Source organism: Bufo gargarizans, chromosome 11 (assembly GCF_014858855.1).
Source record: "Bufo gargarizans isolate SCDJY-AF-19 chromosome 11, ASM1485885v1, whole genome shotgun sequence".
In the NCBI taxonomy this organism is placed as follows: Eukaryota; Metazoa; Chordata; class Amphibia; order Anura; family Bufonidae; genus Bufo; species Bufo gargarizans.
Window position 1 is genome coordinate 19,920,489 of NC_058090.1, and position 20,369 is coordinate 19,940,857.

At 46.0% G+C, this 20,369-nt stretch overlaps 1 protein-coding gene across 3 annotated transcripts in view; it reads right to left on the reverse strand.

Annotated features, from left to right (window-relative positions):
- Positions 1-5,564: 5,564 nt before the first annotated feature.
- LOC122922070 (ciliary neurotrophic factor receptor subunit alpha-like) overlaps positions 5,565-20,369 on the reverse strand; it is a 148,472-nt gene continuing 133,667 nt past the window's right edge. For 2 of the 3 annotated variants that reach the window (XM_044272516.1, XM_044272517.1), the window contains exons 7-9: positions 15,827-16,007; positions 10,616-10,772; positions 5,565-9,115 (exon numbers count right to left, since the gene is read on the reverse strand). In XM_044272516.1, coding sequence (XP_044128451.1) covers position 9,115; positions 10,616-10,772; positions 15,827-16,007 — 339 coding nt within the window. In that variant the 3' untranslated portion in view covers positions 5,565-9,114. The remainder of the gene's footprint in view (positions 9,116-10,615; positions 10,773-15,826; positions 16,008-20,369) is intronic. The other variant, XR_006387082.1, reaches the window with a different exon arrangement.

The window sequence follows — 20,369 nt, forward strand, 5'->3', positions numbered from 1 at the left end:
TGATGGTTTGATGGCACTTTTTTGGGGTGCATATTACTTTTTGATCGCTTGCTATTACACTTTTTGTGATGTAAGGTGACAAAAAAATAGCTTTTTTGACACCATTTTTATTTGTATTTTTTTACGGTATTCAGGGGTTAGATCATGTGATATTTTTATAGAGCAGGTTCTTATGGACGCGGCGATACCGAATATGTCTACTTATTTTTATTTATACAAGTTTTACATAATATCATTTAAAAAAAAATAATCATGTTTAGTGTCTCAATATATTGAGAGCCATAGTTTTTTCAGTTTTTGGGCGATTGTCTTAGGTAGGGTTTAATTTTTGCGGGATGAGATGACGGTTTGATTGGCACTATTTTGGGGTGCATATGACTTTTTGATTGCTTGCTATTACACTTTTTGTGATGTAAGATGACACAAAAAGGCTTTTTTAACAGCGTTTTTTTTTATTTTTACGTATTTTTACGGTGGTCATCTGAGGGATTAGGTTATGTGGTATTTTTATAGAGCAGGTTGTTACGGACGCGGAAATACCTAATATGTATACTTTTTTTATTTACTTAAGTTTTACACAATAACAGCATTTTTTAAACCAAAAAACAATGTTCTAGTGTCTCCATATTCTGAGCCATAGTTTCTTTATTTTCTGTGCCGATTGTCTTAGGTAGGGGCTTATTTTTGGTACTATTTTATGGGGTATATTCCTTTTTGATCGCTTGGTGTTGCACTTTTAGTGATGTAAGGTGACAAAAAAATGGTTTATTTAGCACAGCTTTTATTTTATATTTTTGATGGTGTTCACTTGAGGGGTTAGGTCATGTGATATTTTTATAGAGCCGGTCGATACGGATGAGGCGATACCTTCCATGCTATCGGGTCCCCGTCACAGCAGCGCGGGGACCCGATGGCCGCTTCCTCCCTGCACGGACATCGCACACTGACCGCAGCAGGGGTTAATGCGCCAGCATGCAGCAGGGGTCCGGCTATCAGTAACTGCCGGACCCCTGCCGCTGATCGGGCGGGCGCAGCTTCTGCACCCGCCCGAGCACCATGACGTACTTCTCTGGTCCTTAAGTCACGGCCAGAGATGACGTACATGTACGTCATGGGTCCTTAAGGGGTTAATGTCTGGAAAAACTGCTTAGATGTTGACATAAACTTGTTTTGAAAATCTATAAGGCTACGGTCACACCTCTGGCATGGCTGTTCCAGCAGATAAGCAGAGAATCAGCCGGACACAAACTGCAACATGCAACGGTTTGTGTCAGGCTGGTTTTCTGCTTGTTTGCCGCAGTGCGTACAGTTCTCCGCCGCACCCCTTTATACTTAATGGGGCTGGCAGACATTCCGTCCGCATCCTGCAGTGACCAGTCCGGAGAATTCCGGGAGGTTATTCTCTGCTGGAACAGCCTGCTGTAATTCTACCCAGAGGTGTAAAAGAAGCATAAGTCTATGACAGCCTGAAATTGCAACATTGTTTCTGTTTGGACTGTGCTTTTCCACTCCACCCCTCCCTCTAGAAGGTTCTAGTTCAGCTTCAAATGGTATTAAAGGAGAGCAGTGAGAGCCCCTAGTGTTCTGCGGATAGGGACCAGTGCTTAGAGGAAGAGACTCTGACAAACTGAATTAGTGACCAGAAGAGGACGTTGAAACGGGGATACTATTCCACAGACCCTGGGTCACCAGCCTTTGGCCAGTCTACCATTCTTCTGAGAGAGAGAGGGACAGCTAAGGCCCCTTTCACACGGGCGAGTATTCCGCACGGATGCGATGCGTGAGTTGAACGCATTGCACCCGCACTGAATCAGGACCCATTCATTTCTATGTCGCTGTTCACATGAGCGGTGATTTTCACGCGTTGCGTGAAAATCGCAGCATCCTCCTCTTTGTGCGTTTTTCACTTAATGCAGGCCCCATAGAAATGAATGGGGCTGCGTGAAAATCGCAAGCATCCGCAAGCAAGTGCGGACGCGGTGCGATTTTCACGCACGGTTGCTAGGAGACGATCGGGATGGAGACCCGGTCATTATTATTTTCCCTTATAACATGGTTATAAGGGGAAATAATAGCATTCTGAATACAGAATGCATAGTACAATAGCGCTGGAGGGGTTAAAAAATAATAATTATAATTTAACTCACCTTAATCCACTTGCTCGCGCAGCCCGGCTTCTCTTCTGTGCTGTGTACAGGAAAAGGACCTGTGGTGACGTCACTCCGGTCATCACATGATCTTTTACCATGGTGATGGATCATGTGATGGACCATGTGATGACCGCAGTGACGTCACCACAGGTCCTTTTCCTGTACACAGCACAGAAGAGAAGCCGGGCTGCGCGAGCAAGTGGATTAAGGTGAGTTAAATTATTTTTTTATTTTTTTTAACCCTTCCAGCACTATTATACTAAGCATTCTGTATTCAGAATGCTATTATTTCCCCTTATAACCATGCTATAAGGGAAAATAATACAATCTACACAACACAGATCCCAAACCCGAACTTCTGTGAAGAAGTTTGGGTTTGGGTACCAAACATGCCGATTTTTCTCACGCGAGTGCAAAACGCATTACAATGTTTTGCACTCACGCTGAAAAATCGCGCATGTTCCGTCAACGCACCCGCACCTTTTCCCGCAACGCCCGTGTGAAAGAGGCCTAACTCAGGTCTTTCCTCAGCACAGAACCTTCTTCTGCCAGGGAGGAGACTGGAGAAGCCAGCTCAGTGCACTGCCTGTATTGTTTTGCACTTGAGTTCCTCTGGTAAAGAAGCTCCCTGAGTCTCTGGACTTATATCCCATTGGATCAGTGACATACAAGAAACCTGCGCGCCCTGTGCCGTGATTTGAGAGATGACGGACGATCCTGCCGTGTGACCACCGATGGTGTGACAGGTTACACAATGTTACAGTTGTGCAGTTGATGTAGACAGAAAGCCATCTCCTGTCTCAGACCATGCTTTACACTGCAGCTCTTCTACAGGTCCTTCTCAAAAAATTAGCATATTGTGATAAAGTTCATTATTTTCTGTAATGTACTGATAAACATTAGACTTTCATATATTTTAGATTCATTACACACCAACTGAAGTAGTTCAAGCCTTTTATTGTTTTAATATTGATGATTTTGGCATACAGCTCATGAAAACCCAAAATTCCTATCTCAAAAAATTAGCATATCATGAAAAGGTTCTCTAAACGAGCTATTAACCTAATCATCTGAATCAACTAATTAACTCTAAACACCTGCAAAAGATTCCTGAGGCTTTTAAAAACTCCCAGCCTGGTTCATTACTTCAAACCGCAATCATGGGTAAGACTGCCGACCTGACTGCTGTCCAGAAGGCCATCATTGGCACCCTCAAGCAAGAGGGTAAGACACAGAAAGAAATTTCTGAAGGAATAGGCTGTTCCCAGAGTGCTGTATCAAGGCCCCTCAGTGGGAAGTCTGTGGGAAGGAAAAAGTGTGGCAGAAAACGCTGCACAACGAGAAGAGGTGACCGGACCCTGAGGAAGATTGTGGAGAAGGACCGATTCCAGACCTTGGGGGACCTGCGGAAGCAGTGGACTGAGTCTGGAGTAGAAACATCCAGAGCCCCCGTGTACAGGCGTGTGCAGGAAATGGGCTACAGGGGCCGCATTCCCCAGAAACAGCGGCAGAAGCGCCTGACCTGGGCTACAGAGAAGCAGCACTGGACTGTTGCATGTCATTCGGAAATCAAGGTGCCAGAGTCTGGAGGAAGACTGGGGAGAGGGAAATGCCAAAATGCCTGAAGTCCAGTGTCAAGTCCCCACAGTCAGTGATGGTCTGGGGGGCCATGTCAGCTGCTGGTGTTGGTCCACTGTGTTTTATCAAGGGCAGGGTCAATGCAGCTGCTATCAGGAGATACAGGAGCACTTCATGCTTCCATCTGCTGAAAAGCTTTATGGAGATGAAGATGTCATTTTTCAGCACGACCTGGCACCTGCTCACAGCGCCAACACCACTGGTAACTGGTTTACTGACCATGGTATTACTGGGCTCAATTGGCCTGCCAACTCTCCTGACCTGAACCCCATAGAGAATCTGTGGGATATTGGGAAGAGAAAGTTGAGAGACGCAAGACCCAACACTCTGGATGAGCTTAAGGCCGCTATCGAAGCCTCCTGGGCCTCCATAACACCTCAGCAGTGCCACAGGCTGATTGCCTCCATGCCACGCCGCATTGAAGCATCCTGGGCCTCCATAACACCTCAGCAGTGCCACAGGCTGATTGCCTCCATGCCACGCCGCATTGAAGCCTCCTGGGCCTCCATAACACCTCAGCAGTGCCACAGGCTGATTGCCTCCATGCCACGCCGCATTGAAGCATCCTGGGCCTCCATAACACCTCAGCAGTGCCATAGGCTGATTGCCTCCATGCCACGCCGCAGTGAAGCCTCCTGGGCCTCCATAACACCTCAGCAGTGCCACAGGCCGATTGCCTCCATGCCACGCCGCATTGAAGCCTCCTGGGCCTCCATAACACCTCAGCAGTGCCACAGGCTGATTGCCTCCATGCCACGCCGCATTGAAGCAGTCATTTCTGCAAAAGGATTCCCGACCAAGTATTGAGTGCAGAACTGAACATAATTATTTGAAGGTTGACTTTTTTTGTATTAAAAACACTTTTCTTTTATTGGTCGGATGAAATATGCTAATTTTTTGAGATAGGAATTTGGGGTTTTCATGAGCTGTGGCCAAAATCATCAATATTAAAACAATAAAAGGCTTGAACTACTTCAGTTGTGTGTAATGAATCTAAAATATATGAAAGTCTAATGTTTATCAGCACATTACAGAAAATAATGAACTTTATCACAATATGCTAATTTTTTGAGAAGGACCTGTATATTAGACCTATGATCAGTATCTATTGGAAACAGAGGTAGTAAGAAACACACCTGCTGTCTGTGTCCTTCACTATGCTTTACATTGCGGCTGTGCTCCATTAGACCACACATATAATCATTGTCTGTTGGAGTCTGAGGTAGTCAGAAATCCATCTCATGTGTCTGCCCTTCACCATTCTTTACACTACCACTCTGCTCCATTAGCGCACAGCCAAAAATCCATCTCATGTCCTCCTGCATGGTTTACACTGCAGCTCTTCTCCATTAGCGCATAGTTATGATCATTGACTCCAGCTTAGTTGCACTGTAGTAGACTGAGGTAGTCAGAAACTTCCTATTCCACCTGCTGTCCCCCATGATTTACACTACAGCTGCACTCTATTAGAGCACGGCAGTGCGCTGTGACTCCTGAGTAGCTGCAATGTTTCTAAGAATCTTAGGTAATATGAACCGTACCCTCCTGTCTCAGAAAGTTGCACTGCCCTCCCCCATGCTTTATAGGCAGCTCTGCTCTCTCAGGAAACAGCTACGGTCAGAGATTTAGCTATGTCTCTTGGAGCCTCTGGTAGTCTGAAATCCACTTGCTGTCTCGTTATCGTCGTAGGCTGCTGCTCCGTCCCTCCCCTATGCTTTACACTGCAGCTTCCATCAGGATGAAGAAAGACGAGGAGCCGGGGGAGGGGGGCGCACGTCATGAAATGATCACATTTAATGAACAGCCTCTCAGTTTATATACATCTATAAAAAAATTCAAATACAGCAAGTAACGCTTCTCACTGGATTTTCTTTACATTTTTCTCTTTTTAATACTAGGATGAACGGTATTAAATACTGAACCCGCGAGGGGGAGGAGCTGCTGTACAAAATACGGGTGTCTCCAGGGAGGGAGGGGTTAAAGGTGCATGATCTCAATACTGCGACGTCCTGCCAAATGCATAATCATATAACATGACATCATACAACATGACAAGAGCCGAAGGTTCACCCTGATCCCGAGTCTTATAGCCCACAGTCACATCCAGAGCTGCATTCATAATTCTGCCAGCTATACATTGATAGTTACCCTACTATTGTCTTAATCAGACTCTGGGAGCTGGAACCTGGTACATGACATGGCATCACCTGCAACGCTCTGGACAGAATGAACTAGCAGGGGGCAGTCTAGAAGGAAACCAGCAGGAGCCTGAATGCAGCTCTGGATGTGAATGGAGCACAGAACATGCCATGACTCAGGATGAGTACAATATATGGAGACCTGACCTATAGAATGAATGTGAGACGTTGGGGGGCTTCTTTGATTGAATCTTCCACTTTCTTGAGGTGCAGAATGTCTCTTTATAAAGTGCACAGAGGATATAAGCTTCATACCAGTGGTAGCACCATATTTAAAGGGTAACTCCGATCTCCCCTGATATTTCCAGGATCCTTTCCGAGTCACATGAGCTTTTATTAAATCCCTTTATTCTCATCCTAAAGGTCTTTCCCATCCATGCGTCAGGCCGGAGCACATGATTTCATATTCACTTCTCCCTGGGAGGAGCTTTCTACTTTACTCCATGTCGCCCCCTGCTGTGTAATGAGTATATGAACTGCCATGTATAATACGTCATAGAGGTCAATGGGCGGTTGTTGCATCCTACCCTGCGGCTCTCGCGCCCAATCGCCCATCGGGGCATCTCAGGTCTTTCCACCAATGGCTAGTGGGTAATAAAGTCCACAATTCCCATCTACACCTCAGGCGGCCTCACACTTTGTGCCCCCTCTTCTGAGTTTGTAACTTGGACCTTTTCCCACTCCTTCCCTCGTGACCCTGAAATGCGAAGAACCCAAATATTTATCTACCCTGGGCAAGGAACAAGAGTTCAATCAATCCTTGACGACAGGGAGATGGAGACCACCACACACAGTGTGCCGGGCTGATAGCGCCCCCTCTACACCAAGGGTGAAGGTCCAGATCTTGTGCAGTTTAAAACCATATGGATACTTAATGCAATCAACATCACGCGTTTCAAAGCTACATAAGTCACAATGAAGAACCAAATAGTGATAGTTATAATTGCAGGTTATGTAACCATGAGGATTCGAAACGCGTGAGCTCCAAATGCATTTGAGGCTCTAAGGCAGGGATGCCCAACCTGCGGCCCTCCAGCTGTTGCAAAACTACAACTTCTAGCATGTCCGGACTGCCTACAGCTATCAGCCTACAGCAGGGCATGGTGGGAGTTGTAGTTTTACAACAGCTGGAGGGCCGCAGGTTGGGCATCCCTGCTCTAAGGCAACCCTCCATCTTTAATCTATTTCCTGTGACCAGTAGATACTGAGGATTTTCGATCCAATTTTGGTACATCTTCCGCATTTCATAGGTCACAATGAAGAACCACATAGAGATAGCTATACTGGAATGATATGTAACCGTGAGGATTCGAAACGCGTGAGATGCAGGCTCCGGATGCATTTGGACTTGAGGCTCAAAGAGAACATTCCATCTTTCCTTTATTTCCTGTGACCAGTAGAGACTACGGGTGCATTCACACCACTGTATGTATTTTGCGATCCACCAAACGCGGATCCGCAAAATACAGATGACGCCTGTGTGACCTCTGTGTTGCATCTGTTTTTTTGCGGACCCATTGACCTCAATGGATGTGTGAACCGCTTTTTGTGCCCAAGTATAGGGCATGTTCTCTCTTTTCACAGGACGGACATACGGATGCAGAGAGAACATCGCATCCATATGGCAGTTTTGCGAGAGACAGAACATGTCCTATTCTTGGCCTCAAATGCAGACCACCAACCCATTGAAGTCAATGGGTTCGCAAAAAACAAAAGGGTGCAACACAGACGTGATCCATATTTTACGGATCTGCGTTTTGTGGACTGCAAAATACATACGGCCGTGTGAATGCACCCTAGGAATTTTGGATAAAATGTTGGTAAAATTCACACGCGTTTCACATCTGCATAGGTCACAATGAAGAACCACATAGTGATAGCTATAATCGAGTATGCAACCATAAGGTTTCGAAACGCGTGTGTTGGGGGCTTCAAATACACACTGGATCTTGTAGAGACAGAGAATTTTGGTTGGGATTGATCTTTGTATGGACATCGTCCTGTGAGGCTGGAGGTAGGATTAAACTGACACCGGCCGGCGGGGGTCCACCACTGGTGGCCAGCTCAGACCACCCCCTCCCCTGCAGAGCAAATATCAAAGAGGGTGGAATGCAAACCATTACAGAACAATTCCAGAAAACAAAAAATTGTGAAGAGCCCCCGACAGAAACTGACCCCCACAGACCCCCCTCCCCTGCAACCACCGATCATACAAGGTCATGGTGACATCCTGTGTGGTAGTGAGACCAGCACCACCCCCCCTCCTGTTTTTGCTCCGGGACACCATGAAATCAGGGAGAAAGTCTCAGAAATGTATGAAAAGTTTTCGGATGAAACGGGTCGATTATTCAGAGTTCATAAGAAAAAGGTTCATTAAATCCAAGACGCTCGGAGCAGCGTCCATGTTGCTCCCCTCCTCCCGGCGGAGCGTCCTACCGGAAACTTTTTGCTTTGTTTTTGTTCCTGTGGTATCAAATGAAAGATACGTTTCCTCAGAAGTTTTAACCCAAAAATTCAAAAAATTACAATACACAAAATCCGGTTGTTTGGCAAAAAGAAATATGTAAAAAGGCGCCAACGGTAGAATGAAGATTATTGAAGGTCATGGTAGATATCGTCCTGTGGCTCAGAATATCCCGGAAGTTCTGCGTTACTTCCGGCTTTTATTTTTTATTTTTTTTTTTTTTTCCGGAAAGACGTCAGTGTTTACCTGGGAAGCACAGCATGGTGGGAAAGAAACGTAGCAGTTGCGTCTTTGGCATGGCGGTATAGCTGTATGATCCCATGACGATCGTAGCGTCCCATCAACCAGAGAGTCTCTATTGAGTCTGTGGCTCCTCCCACGGCGATGCTGTGCGGTCTGTGAGTTTGGTTCGCTCTCCTTGCACTCGTTTTGGCAGCCATGTTTGTATATGTCCACATTGTATCACTGTACAGTCTCATGGTTTGTTTTTTTCTGGCACCGCAGCGCTGAGCGCCATTCTTGGTTGGATTTGTCCATTGCTCCAAAGAAAGAAGAGATATTTCTTAACCAATGAAGATAACATGAAAATAAGTTGTATCCTCCGTAACATGTGCAAAATAGAGAAAAAATATTGAAATACTTTATGTAGGAATGGGCACAGGAATCTGCAAAGAGAAGAGAGAAAGCTGGTCATGGCGGGAACATGCACGGCATTGTGGTATTTGTAGTGTTTATGCTATGTTACAAGATATTTAATCAGTTCATATGTAGCAGCAGTTACCGAAATTGGTTGTGGAACCACTGTGCCAACTAACTTGTTTGACGTTGGGCTAGTCCTGAGGTCATTATCCTGGCGGTAACCTGGATTTCACACTTTAACTCCAATACAGGGATCTGGACTTCGCTGCAGGGGAGTCACCAAGATGCTACCTCTTGGAATAGTCCCGGTGTAGTTGGCAGCTGACACAACAGGTCAGAATTACCAGTGCAAAGCACCAAAGGCACAAGCAGGATCATAAACAGAACCAAACAAGAACTGGCAGGACACAAACGAATCCAAGGCAAAAAACGGACAGAACCAAACTAAGGACAAGCAGGCAGAGACCATGCAAAATGCAGGGAATAGACTTAGGGACACAGTTCGGACAAAACAGATACATGCGTAGAAACTTAGCAAGGGTCATCAGACAGGAACTAGAACTTGGGAATTCATTGGAAAACAGAACTAGGACGAAGTTCAGAACATTCACGGAACAGACTCAAGTGCATGGCAAACAGAACTAGGACAACAGATAAAGCCAGACAGTGAACAAAATCAAGGTACAGACTTCACAGACAGAACATGCAGGGATCCAACAGAATCTGAGACTGCACAGACGGGGCAGGACACAAACCCAGGACATACAAAGCAGATTTAACAAACTCATTAGTCAAACAGATGCAAACACAAGGCCAGGGAACATTAACTCATGCAATACTGAAGTAAGGAGAGATACAAAGGCCCCAATTTACACCTACAAGTAACTAAGACCAGGACACAGGGAACAGTGGCAACACGAATCGACATTAAAACACAATGGCACAAAGTCAAACCCACAAGAAAAGGACGTTTGAGGAAACGGTATAATGGCAAAAGGGAAACACCACTGTAACAGCAGTGATGGGAGAAGAGTCAAAAGAAACTGCATTAGAGGAACACTCCATGAAGAACTGATGCAGGCTCTGCGGGGGCGGAGCATAACAGAGAGGTTCTCCAAGGATTGAACTCTGTATTCAGATTTCATGACCCGCCCCCTCGGATCCTACAACTGGCATAAGTATTGTTTTTGCTCGGAGGGGTCCTTTAACACAGGTGGTTTGACCACAGGCGTCCAACACGCTGCATGGTCCCTAAAGGGCCTTTGCAACCTTCTTCACCAGTTTCAAGATTTCCGCTTGCTGTCAATGAATGGGAACATTCATGTTTATATCCAGAGCCTGACAACCTTCTCTTGACAAAATACCTACCACAGCCTGGAGTTCATGACAAAAGTCCTGCTCTATACTTCTAAAGTGTAAGAAAAACCAGCTGTGTGAGCAGGACTAGGATGTGATGTTCCCATTCAGAAGCAGCGGCCATCCTGTAGCATAAGCTGCGCGCTGCAATAATATCTGTCAGATCTTACCACATAAGTAAAATCCCGACTGGAACCAGTAACAATATTGAGATCCAGGATACCCTGACGGCCGCTGCTCCCAATGTAGGTTCTGGGTCACATGGTTTGGTTGTTGGAGGCGTCACGTAAGTCGTCGTGGTTGTGGTCGTGATTGTCATTGTCGTCTCTGCAAGGAAGAGATTGATATTGTTATGTTATTATCTATGTGCCGCATGTTATAAAGATAAATACATGATACATTATAACACACAACTAATAAAGACAAATTATACTACAGCCAAACCGATCACTGACCAATCACTGTCCAGACCAATCACTGTCCAGACCAATCACTGATCAGACCAATCACTGTCCAGACCAATCACTGATCAGACCAATCACTGTCCAGACCAATCACTGTCCAGACCAATCACTGTCCAGACCAATCACTGTCCAGACCAATCACTGATCAGATCAATCACTGATCAGTCCAATCACTGTCCAGACGAATCACTGATCAGACCACTGATCAGTCCAATCACTGTCCAGACCAATCACTGATCAGACCAATCACTGTCCAGACCAATTACTGATCAGACCAATCACTGTCCAGACCAATCACTGATCAGTCCAATCACTGTCCAGACCAATCACTGATCAGACCAATCACTGATCAGTCCAATCACTGTCCAGACCAATCACTGATCAGACCAATCACTGATCAGTCCAATCACTGTCCAGACCAATCACTGATCAGACCAATCACTGATCAGACCAATCACTGATCAGACCAATCACTGTCCAGACCAATCCCCAATCAAATCAATCACTGATGAGACCAATCACAGTCCAGACAAATCCTGGGTCAAACCAATTACTGTCCAGACCAATCATTGCTCATACCAATCAGTGATCAGACCAATCACTCTCCAGACAAATCACTGCTCAAACCAATCAGCATTCAGACCAATCACTGTCCAGACCAATCAAGGTTCAGATCAATCATGGGTCAGACCAGTCACTGATGACATCAGACTACATTGGCCGAGATGACATCATCATCCTATATCCAGGATGTGACAAGATACAATAAACTGAATTTTTGTCACTTTTGTTACTTTGTTGCAATTCCTCTTTTTACTGGTCACAATCTCTGACTAACGGACGCGCTGTTGATAAAGCGGCAGATGGTAACGATGGAGGACAGCGGCGTGCGCCTCGACCTCAGCAGTCGCTTTGTAAACAGGATGCATGCGACTGCACCTAGTAAATCTAGTAATCCGACCGTCACCGCCCGGCGCGCACTTTATAAATTCAAGGTTTTCTAAGTTGGACGCGACCATCTGTACAGTAAACGCCATCAGTCTTCATTTATAAGGAGACTTTACGTCCCAGGTCCCGTCAGTCACGTCTGCACCGCATTATTCATATCGTAAATCCGCTTCTCCCCGTCCTCGGGACTGGAACATACATTCTGCTCTAATAACAGGATTTTCCCCAATGGCCCCGAGTCAATTACAGAGGAACGCTGATGATAATTATGATCTATGGCTTGTTATAGCTTCCTCTCTCTCCACTCCATCCCTGGGACTCTGCGGCCGAAAATCTTCTTGTTGGCGATGTCCGATGCGAGCATCTAAGCCCCACCCCTTCCTATCCGGAAAATCGCTTCTACTGCAAGAGGCTTTGATAAATGGCACAATGGCATTACAGAAATGGCGCACGTTACCTCCATGTGATGGACGACACATCCAGCTGTAGGACACATGCTCATTACAGTCACCCACCCACAATGGCGGTTCGAAATACGGTGGGCAGGGGGGACCCGACCACGGTCGGACGCCATGTTTTGTTTTTACTTCCATATCCGATCATGACATGTTCAAAGCTATGGATGAATAGATGACAACTCCCAAATAAGCTGGACCTCCTTGGACCGTTGCGACTGTGACACTATATAGTCAGTCCCAGTTGATGTCAATGGCTATAAAATTGCGCAACATGCCAACGGTGAAAATAGCGGGATAAAATACAGATAGTGGTACCATATCATAGGGAACCAACTGAGATTGTTGCCCTCTGAGATACAAAAATCCATCAGAACATTTCAGATTTTACACTAGCACTGCAGTACCTACAAACCGCCTGTGGGGGCGCCAGAGACTCTTAAATTCTATAGGGAACTACTTTTTTTTTTTTAGGTTTCTTCTTCTTATTTCTTTATGGGGCAGAACATCTAAAGAAGGAAAACATCTGGGAAAAAAGTGGAATTTTCTGAGCAGATCTCAAGCTCCGGGTTGTCTTGGGAGGTGCTACCCTGCAATGTCTCAGCCTACACGTGATGCCATGAGAGGGTTAAGTGGTCTGCACTATGTGAAGGAGGTTTCATTATTTGCTCATTAGGCTTTAATTACCCTCTAATACATCTGACATGGAGGTCAGGAGTTTCCCCTCCCCCAGGTGGAGACTTTCATGATATCTTGGTTTGGAGGGGGCTTGTGTTCCAGACCACAGGCCTGATCCGCGCAGACATCACTTTGATGTTGAGTATTAATAATTAGAATATAATACATAATGTTTATGAGGCCGTCACCAGAGATCTCATAGTGAGGCCTCCGGGGGTGGAAGGAGCAGAATTTATTATACACAAATCTGTCAAGGCGATGTTCCCAGCACCGCACACGTCCCATCTGTTCCCTATATGATACATGACATCCAGGGTGTCCATTCCTCTGCTAAGGGTCTGATCAGTTACATATGTTCCTCCGTGGCCTGAATCCAGCTTCTCATACATAGATTCCTCCATGCTTTGACCACATCATCAACAACCTGGACAAAGGCCTTGCACCAAGGTCACAGCCTCTGCAGTTCCTGGAAGGGGGGGGGGGGGGGGGGAGAAGGACCAGCCACATTTCACCCATTCCTATTCCTAAGTGGTGTGAACAGAGACCTACATCTACTAACGTATTACAACATCAGTAATGAAGGAAAGGTATGGAGGAAGAATATAAGGATGGAAGGATGATATAGCAAAGGAGAGAAGGACATGGGAGAGAAGTGAGTTATGGAAAAGGAGAAGGCAATGGGAGAGAAGTAGACTATGGGAAAGTAGAGAAGAGGAGAAGAGAAGGGGGTTATAGGGGAGAGCAGATAAGGGGGCTATGGAAGAGGACAGAAGACAAGTGGGCAATGGAAGAGGAGAGAAGAGAAGGGGGCTATGGAAGAGGAAAGGAGAGAAAGGTGAAGAGAAGTGGGATATGGACGAGGAGTAAAGAGGAAAGGATAAGGGGGCTATGGAAAAGGAGAATGCTATAGTAGAGAAGAGAGGTAGACTATGGAAGAGGAGAAGATAAGGGGCTATAGGATAGATGATAAGTAGGCTATGGAAGAGGAAAGAGAAAATAATGGGGCTATACTACGGGGGAGAAGTAGGCTATGGGAGAGGAGAGAAGAAGAGAAGATAAGAGGCTATGGGAAAGAAGATAAGGGAGCTTTGGAAGAGGAGAGGAGAGAAAAGTAAAGAGAAGAGGAGAAGGCTATTGGAGCGATGTGAAATATGGAAGAGAAGAGGAGAGAAGACTAGGGGAGAAAAAGAGACTTAAGTTATTGAGGAAAAGAGAGGAGGAGACCGCTATGAAGAAAGAGAAGAAAATGGGCTATGAATTAGAGAGGAGACGAGTGGAGAAGACTGTGAGAAAGCAGAAATGTGAGCTATGGAAAACATGAGATGGAGACTTTGGGAGAGGAGATAAGAGCAAAGAAGAAGGCTGTAGGAGAGAAAGGGACTATGGAAAAGAAGAAGTCTACAGAGGAGATCAAAAGACCATGGGAGAGAAAAAGAGGGCAATGGAACAGATGAGGTGGAAATTATGGAAGGAATAAGTAGAAGAGATGACTATGGGAGAGACAAAAAGGGGCTATGGAAAAGAGGAAATAGAGACTATGGAAGAGGAGAGGAGAAGGCTATAGGAGAAAGAGAAGAGGCTGTGGAAGAGATGAAATGGAGACTAGGGGAGAGAAGCTGAGAGAAGACTAGAAGACAGGAGCAAAGAAGAAGGCTGTAGTAGGAGAGAAGAGGGCTATGAAAAGAAAACAGCAAGGGTTTTTGTGAGAGAAAAAAGAGGAGCTATAGAGAAGAAGAGAAGAGAAGTGGGCTAGAAAAGAAAAAAAAGGAGAGGAGAAGGTTATGGGGTAGAAGAGAAGGGGCTATGAAAGAGAATAATAGAGGAGAGAAGAATGGGCTATGCAACACATGAGATGATGGACTGTATAGCAGAGAAGAGCAGAGGATAGAAAGGAGAATAGGATAGAAGAAGCTATGGGAGAGAAGAGACGTATGGAAGAGATAGGGGTTGGTCTAGACTAGAGCAGGGATGCCCAACCTGCGGCCCTCCAGCTGTTGTAAAACTACCACTCCCATCATGCCCTGCTGTAGGCTGAGCGGGCATGCTGGGAGTGGTAGTTTGGCAACAGCTGGAGGACCACAGGTTCAGCATCACTGGTCAAGAGGATGGAAGGGAAGAGATCTAGGGCAGAGAAATGCTTATCTTTGGGCCAGAATGGAAAGAGTCTAGGAAACAAGGGACGGGAAAAGGAAAGGATCCATGGACAGAAGGGGCCAGGAGAGAGAAGGGACGAGGACTACAGAAGATATTATGGGACAGGTGACAGAAGAGAACAGGGAGATAAGTGAGCTACATGAAAAGAAGGCAAGGTAAGTGAAGGGATAGCGGATGGAGAGCAGAAAAGAAGGGAATGGAAACTGTCAGTGGAAGAGAAGACAAGGGGGTTAGGTGAAGAAGGTAAGAGAATTGAAGGGCACTATAGATAGAAAAGAACGCACCAGATCTTCTAAAATGGGAGTATTATATTGAATGGACCATAATCAAGAAGGGTAGACGTTTATTTTATTTTACTGTATTTGCCTTGGAACCTGAACATGCGATGCATTTACATACAAGACACTCGGAGGCACATCCATGATCTTGACTACATCTCGTATCTGAACTCTACATGAGATTTTTATACATCATCTTCTGGACTAAGTGTTGCCTCTGCTTGCCCAGAATTATAGTTCCATCTACTCTAGTTCATCTACATACACGATCTTGTATCCACCGCTCTGTACATATGTCATGAAGCACCACACATGGTGAGATCCTCATTGCTGGTCTACACAACACTATGGTCTTATATCCATAAGGAGCATCTGGAGTGTCTCCAGAGCTGTCCCAGACCCACCTGTCTTTTGGGCTTCTGTGGTGATGTACTTGGGCTCCTCTGTCCACGGCGTAGCGTGGGCGGCCACACTCCAGTCACTCCAGGTCCCAATCTCGTAGTCTTTGGCTGCCACTTGGATTATGTACTCCTTACCCGCGTAGGCGTCTGTGATGGTATGTGACGTCCCGTCTGATAATTCTACCTGTGCAAAGAGAAAGAACACAAAACTGTCACAAAGCTAAATACGACTTAGGACGCCTTTCTGGAGATGGCAGGAAGGTCACCAGAAAAAAGCTAAAATCCAGTGTTTGAGAAGAAAATGTGAATGAAGTGTGGGTCTTGGGGGAGGGAGTTTTTCGGGGGACGCAGATGTAACAGTTATGTACTTTTTGAGTAGGTTGATTCATGTGACATGAGCTATGATCTTGTATTTCTGGCTGCGCTGTGAAGTCCCGGGGGTGAGGGGTTCTCATATGGTCAGAATTTCAGAAGGCTGAGGGATGGGGTGACAGAGCTGGCAGACTGGCTGACACAGACCAGACGGAGCGGGGTGATATCCGGCCCAGGTGACTGATATGGCTGTCAGGGGGTCTCATACATTGCTGTGCTTCACTAGTGACCGCATCCAGCCCGCTCGGCGGGATATCAGGTTTACATTCTGGGAGTCAGCAGGAGAACGAGCGCAGATAGAAGACCCTGCACTGAGCGCTGTGCACATCATGTCCTCCGCAATGTGGTTCTGTACCCACAATGCATCACTCACATCAGTCCTTTATGTCGTGTCACAGACGTTGGAGAAATTCAGGGTAAAGAGAGAAAACTCCCTAATCCTACCAATCGTCTGACAGGAGTAATAAACCACTTAGACACCAGGAACTGGGGCAATAAACCATTAGACACCTAGGGATATGGGCATTAAACCATTAGACACTAGGGATAGGGACATTAAACCATTAGACACTAGGGATAGGGGCATTAAACCATTAGACACTAGGGATAGGGGCATTAAACCATTAGACACTAGGGATAGGGGCATTAAACCATTAGACACTAGGGATAGGGGCATTAAACCATTAGACACTAGGGATAGGGGCATTAAAACCATTAAGACACTAGGGATAGGGGCATTAAACCATTAGACACCAGGGATAGGGGCATTAAACCATTAGACACTAGGATAGGGGGCATTAAACCATTAGACACCTAGGATAGGGGCATTAAACCATTAGACACCAGAGGATAGGGGCATTAAACCATTAAACACCAGGGATAGGGGCATTAAACCATTAGACACGAGGGATAGGGGCATTAACCATTAGACACCAGGGATATGGGCATTAAACCATTAGACACTAGGGATAGGGGCATTAAACCATTAGACACTAGGGATAGGGGCATTAAACCATTAGACACTAGGATAGGGCATTAAAACCATTAGACACTATGAGGGGCATTAAACCATTAGACACTAGGGATAGGGGCATTAAACCATAGACACTAGGAATAGGGCATTAAACCAAACCATTAGACACTAGGGATAGGGGCATTAAACCATTAGACACCAGGGATAGGGGCATTAAACCATTAGACACTAGGAATAGGGGCATTAAACCATTAGACACTAGGGATAGGGGCATTAAACCATTAGACACTAGGGATAGGGGCATTAAACCATTAGACACCAGGGATAGGGGCATTAAACCATTAGACACTAGGGATAGGGGCATTAAACCATTAGACACTAGGGATATGGGCATTAAACCATTAGACAACAGGTAAAAGGGCAATAAACCATTTGACACCAGGGACAGGGGCAATAAACCACTAGACACCAGGGACAGTGAGTAATAAACCACTAGACACCAGGAACAGGAGTAATAAACCACTAAACACCAGGGACAGGAGTAATAAACCACTAGTCACCAGGGACAGGAGTAATAAACCACTAGACACCAGGAACAGGAGTAATAAACCACTAGACACCAGGGACAGGAGTAATAAACCACTAGTCACCAGGGACAGGAGTAATAAACCACTAGACACCAGGAACAGGAGTAATAAACCACTAGACACCAGGGACAGGAGTAATAAACCACTAGACACCAGGGACAGGAGTAATAAACCACTAGACACCAGGGACAGGAGTAATAAACCACTAGACACCAGGGACAGGGAGTAATAAACCACTAGACACCAGGGACAGGAGTAATAAACCACTAGACACCAGGGACAGGAGTAATAAACCACTAGACATGAGGAACAGGGACATTAAACCATTAGAAACCAGGAACAGGGGCAATAAACCACTAAACACAAGGAATAGAGGCATTAAACCATTAAACAGACATATTAAACTGCTGGGCACCAGAGACAGAGGCATTAAACCAGTAAACACCAGGGGCATAGGTATTAAACCAACAGACACCAGGAACAGAGGTATTATACCACTAGATACCAGGGTGCACCTAGCCTTTCTGCTGCCCGTGGAGAAAACTCCAGCCCTACTGTTAAAGACATACTTGGAAAATATCACATACAGCGCTACAAAATGTACAGGGTAACACAGCGCCACATACTGTGCCCACTGTGCTTCCCAATACTACACTGCAGAAAGAGATAATCCCCCTTCCGCTGCCCCCCTCTTGCCCCTAGCTGGTGGTGCACCCCTGACAGGGGCAGAGGTATCACACTACAAGCCACCAGGGAGCCCAGCTGCAGAGATATTACACTACAAGACGTCTATGCACCCAGGAGGCCGGCACAGTAAACGGTACCATTTGGAAAGCTGGGTCGATATAAGATCATTCTCTATACACTTTATGGCCAAAAGTATGTGAACCCCCTCCCAGTCATTCAGTTCAGGTGCTTCAGCCACAACCATTAAAACCAATAGAATCCTGCACACCGCCACTTAATCTCCATAGGCAGTGGTAGTATCCTGGGTACTGCAGGGCTCAGGACTCTACATGTGGCACTGCCATAGGGTACCTCCTGTACCACACCTCAGTTCCTGCACCTTCCGATCTGCTGGATCTGCCCAGTGACCTGTAAGGATTATAATGTAAAGTGGAAGTGACTAGGAGTAACGACACCTCACCCCCCACCAGAGCGGGGACGCCCAGCGCTGAGCATGCGGTGTATTCAATTCTCTTATCATCTGTTCTGTGCCAGGAGCTGCACAATGCCAGGCAGTGGTGTAGAGCACATCATCACATGGAGCGATGGTGCTGTGCCCGTCATCTCCTGCAGGTGGCGCTGTCTGTGCACATTACAATATCTGACTATTGCAGCCATTTATTAGTGTTGCTGCCCTGTGCGGCTGCAGATGTATTTACCTAGAATAATCATGGTAGCGGGGAGGGAGGGGGGGGGTATATCGCATGTATCCGCTGGTATTTGCTGACTGAGATAAGCGCAGACGTCTGGCACTGCGCAGCGCTCAGAGATGAGCAATTAAGTAAATTGTGTTTGCTCTTCGTGATGGGATGAGCTGATTAGATTGCGGCCCTCTCATGTCTGTGTCTTATGGGTTTATAAACGTAATTAGAGGACTGGAGGAAGTTTGTGTGATAGACCTGCGAGACGCTATTACCGGCCAAGTGACGGGCGCAGGATCTGCTGCTCGACTACCAACAGTGCCCCAATAGGCCCCGCTGGCTTATACCAAAGGGGGTCCATCGAGTACCACCATGGCGCCCATCATTCTGCGTAAAAAAATAGCGATTCATGATGCGCTATTATTTCTATCAAATGTGACAGAATCTGCGACAGAGTCTCCGATGCAATAAAAAGTGTCAAAAACGGAGCGATCTGCAAGAAAATTCTGAAGCACTGAGTGATACATATGTGGTACGTCATAGGGGGGGAGAGATTGTAGTCATGCCTGGTGCCTGAGGGACCTAAAGACAGTACCACAAATGGTCTGTGAGGGTTCAGACTTCCCTAGTACAAATTTTGCAATGGGGGAAGGGGGGGGGGCAGGGGCTGTGAGCTTCCTCGGAGCGTTCATCCATCATGTATAATGGTCAAAGGGCTACGGAAAGTGTCCAATCTAGTGGTGAAGCTAAATCACCTCTTATACTTCAGTTATAGTATGATGATCGTCCTGAGATTCCAGTATAATGAGAGGAATACAAGGACTACAGTGTAGACTGACACAGTTTGAGTGAAGGTTAAAGACATAAAAATGCAGAGTTCAAGGTCACCAATTATCTATTTAAAGTGTAAGAGACTCAGCTGAAGATTAAAATAGGAGAAGAGGGAGATTTAGGGCCTGGTGACCCTTAGTTCATATTCATATCTGTAACAACCCCTAGAAAGTTACATATCGAAGGGTTGAAGAAAGACTGTAGACTAGGGATGGCCAACCTGAGGCTCTCCAGCTGTTGCAAAACTACAACTCCCAGCATGCCCAGACTGCCTACAGCAGGGCATGGTGGGAGTTGTAGTTTTACAACAGCTGGAGAGACATAGGTTGGCCATGCCTGCTGTAGACCATCGTGATCCTCCTATCAGGTTTCCAAACTCCAGGGGAAGTCAAGAAGTGGATTCCAAGGAAGCCGAG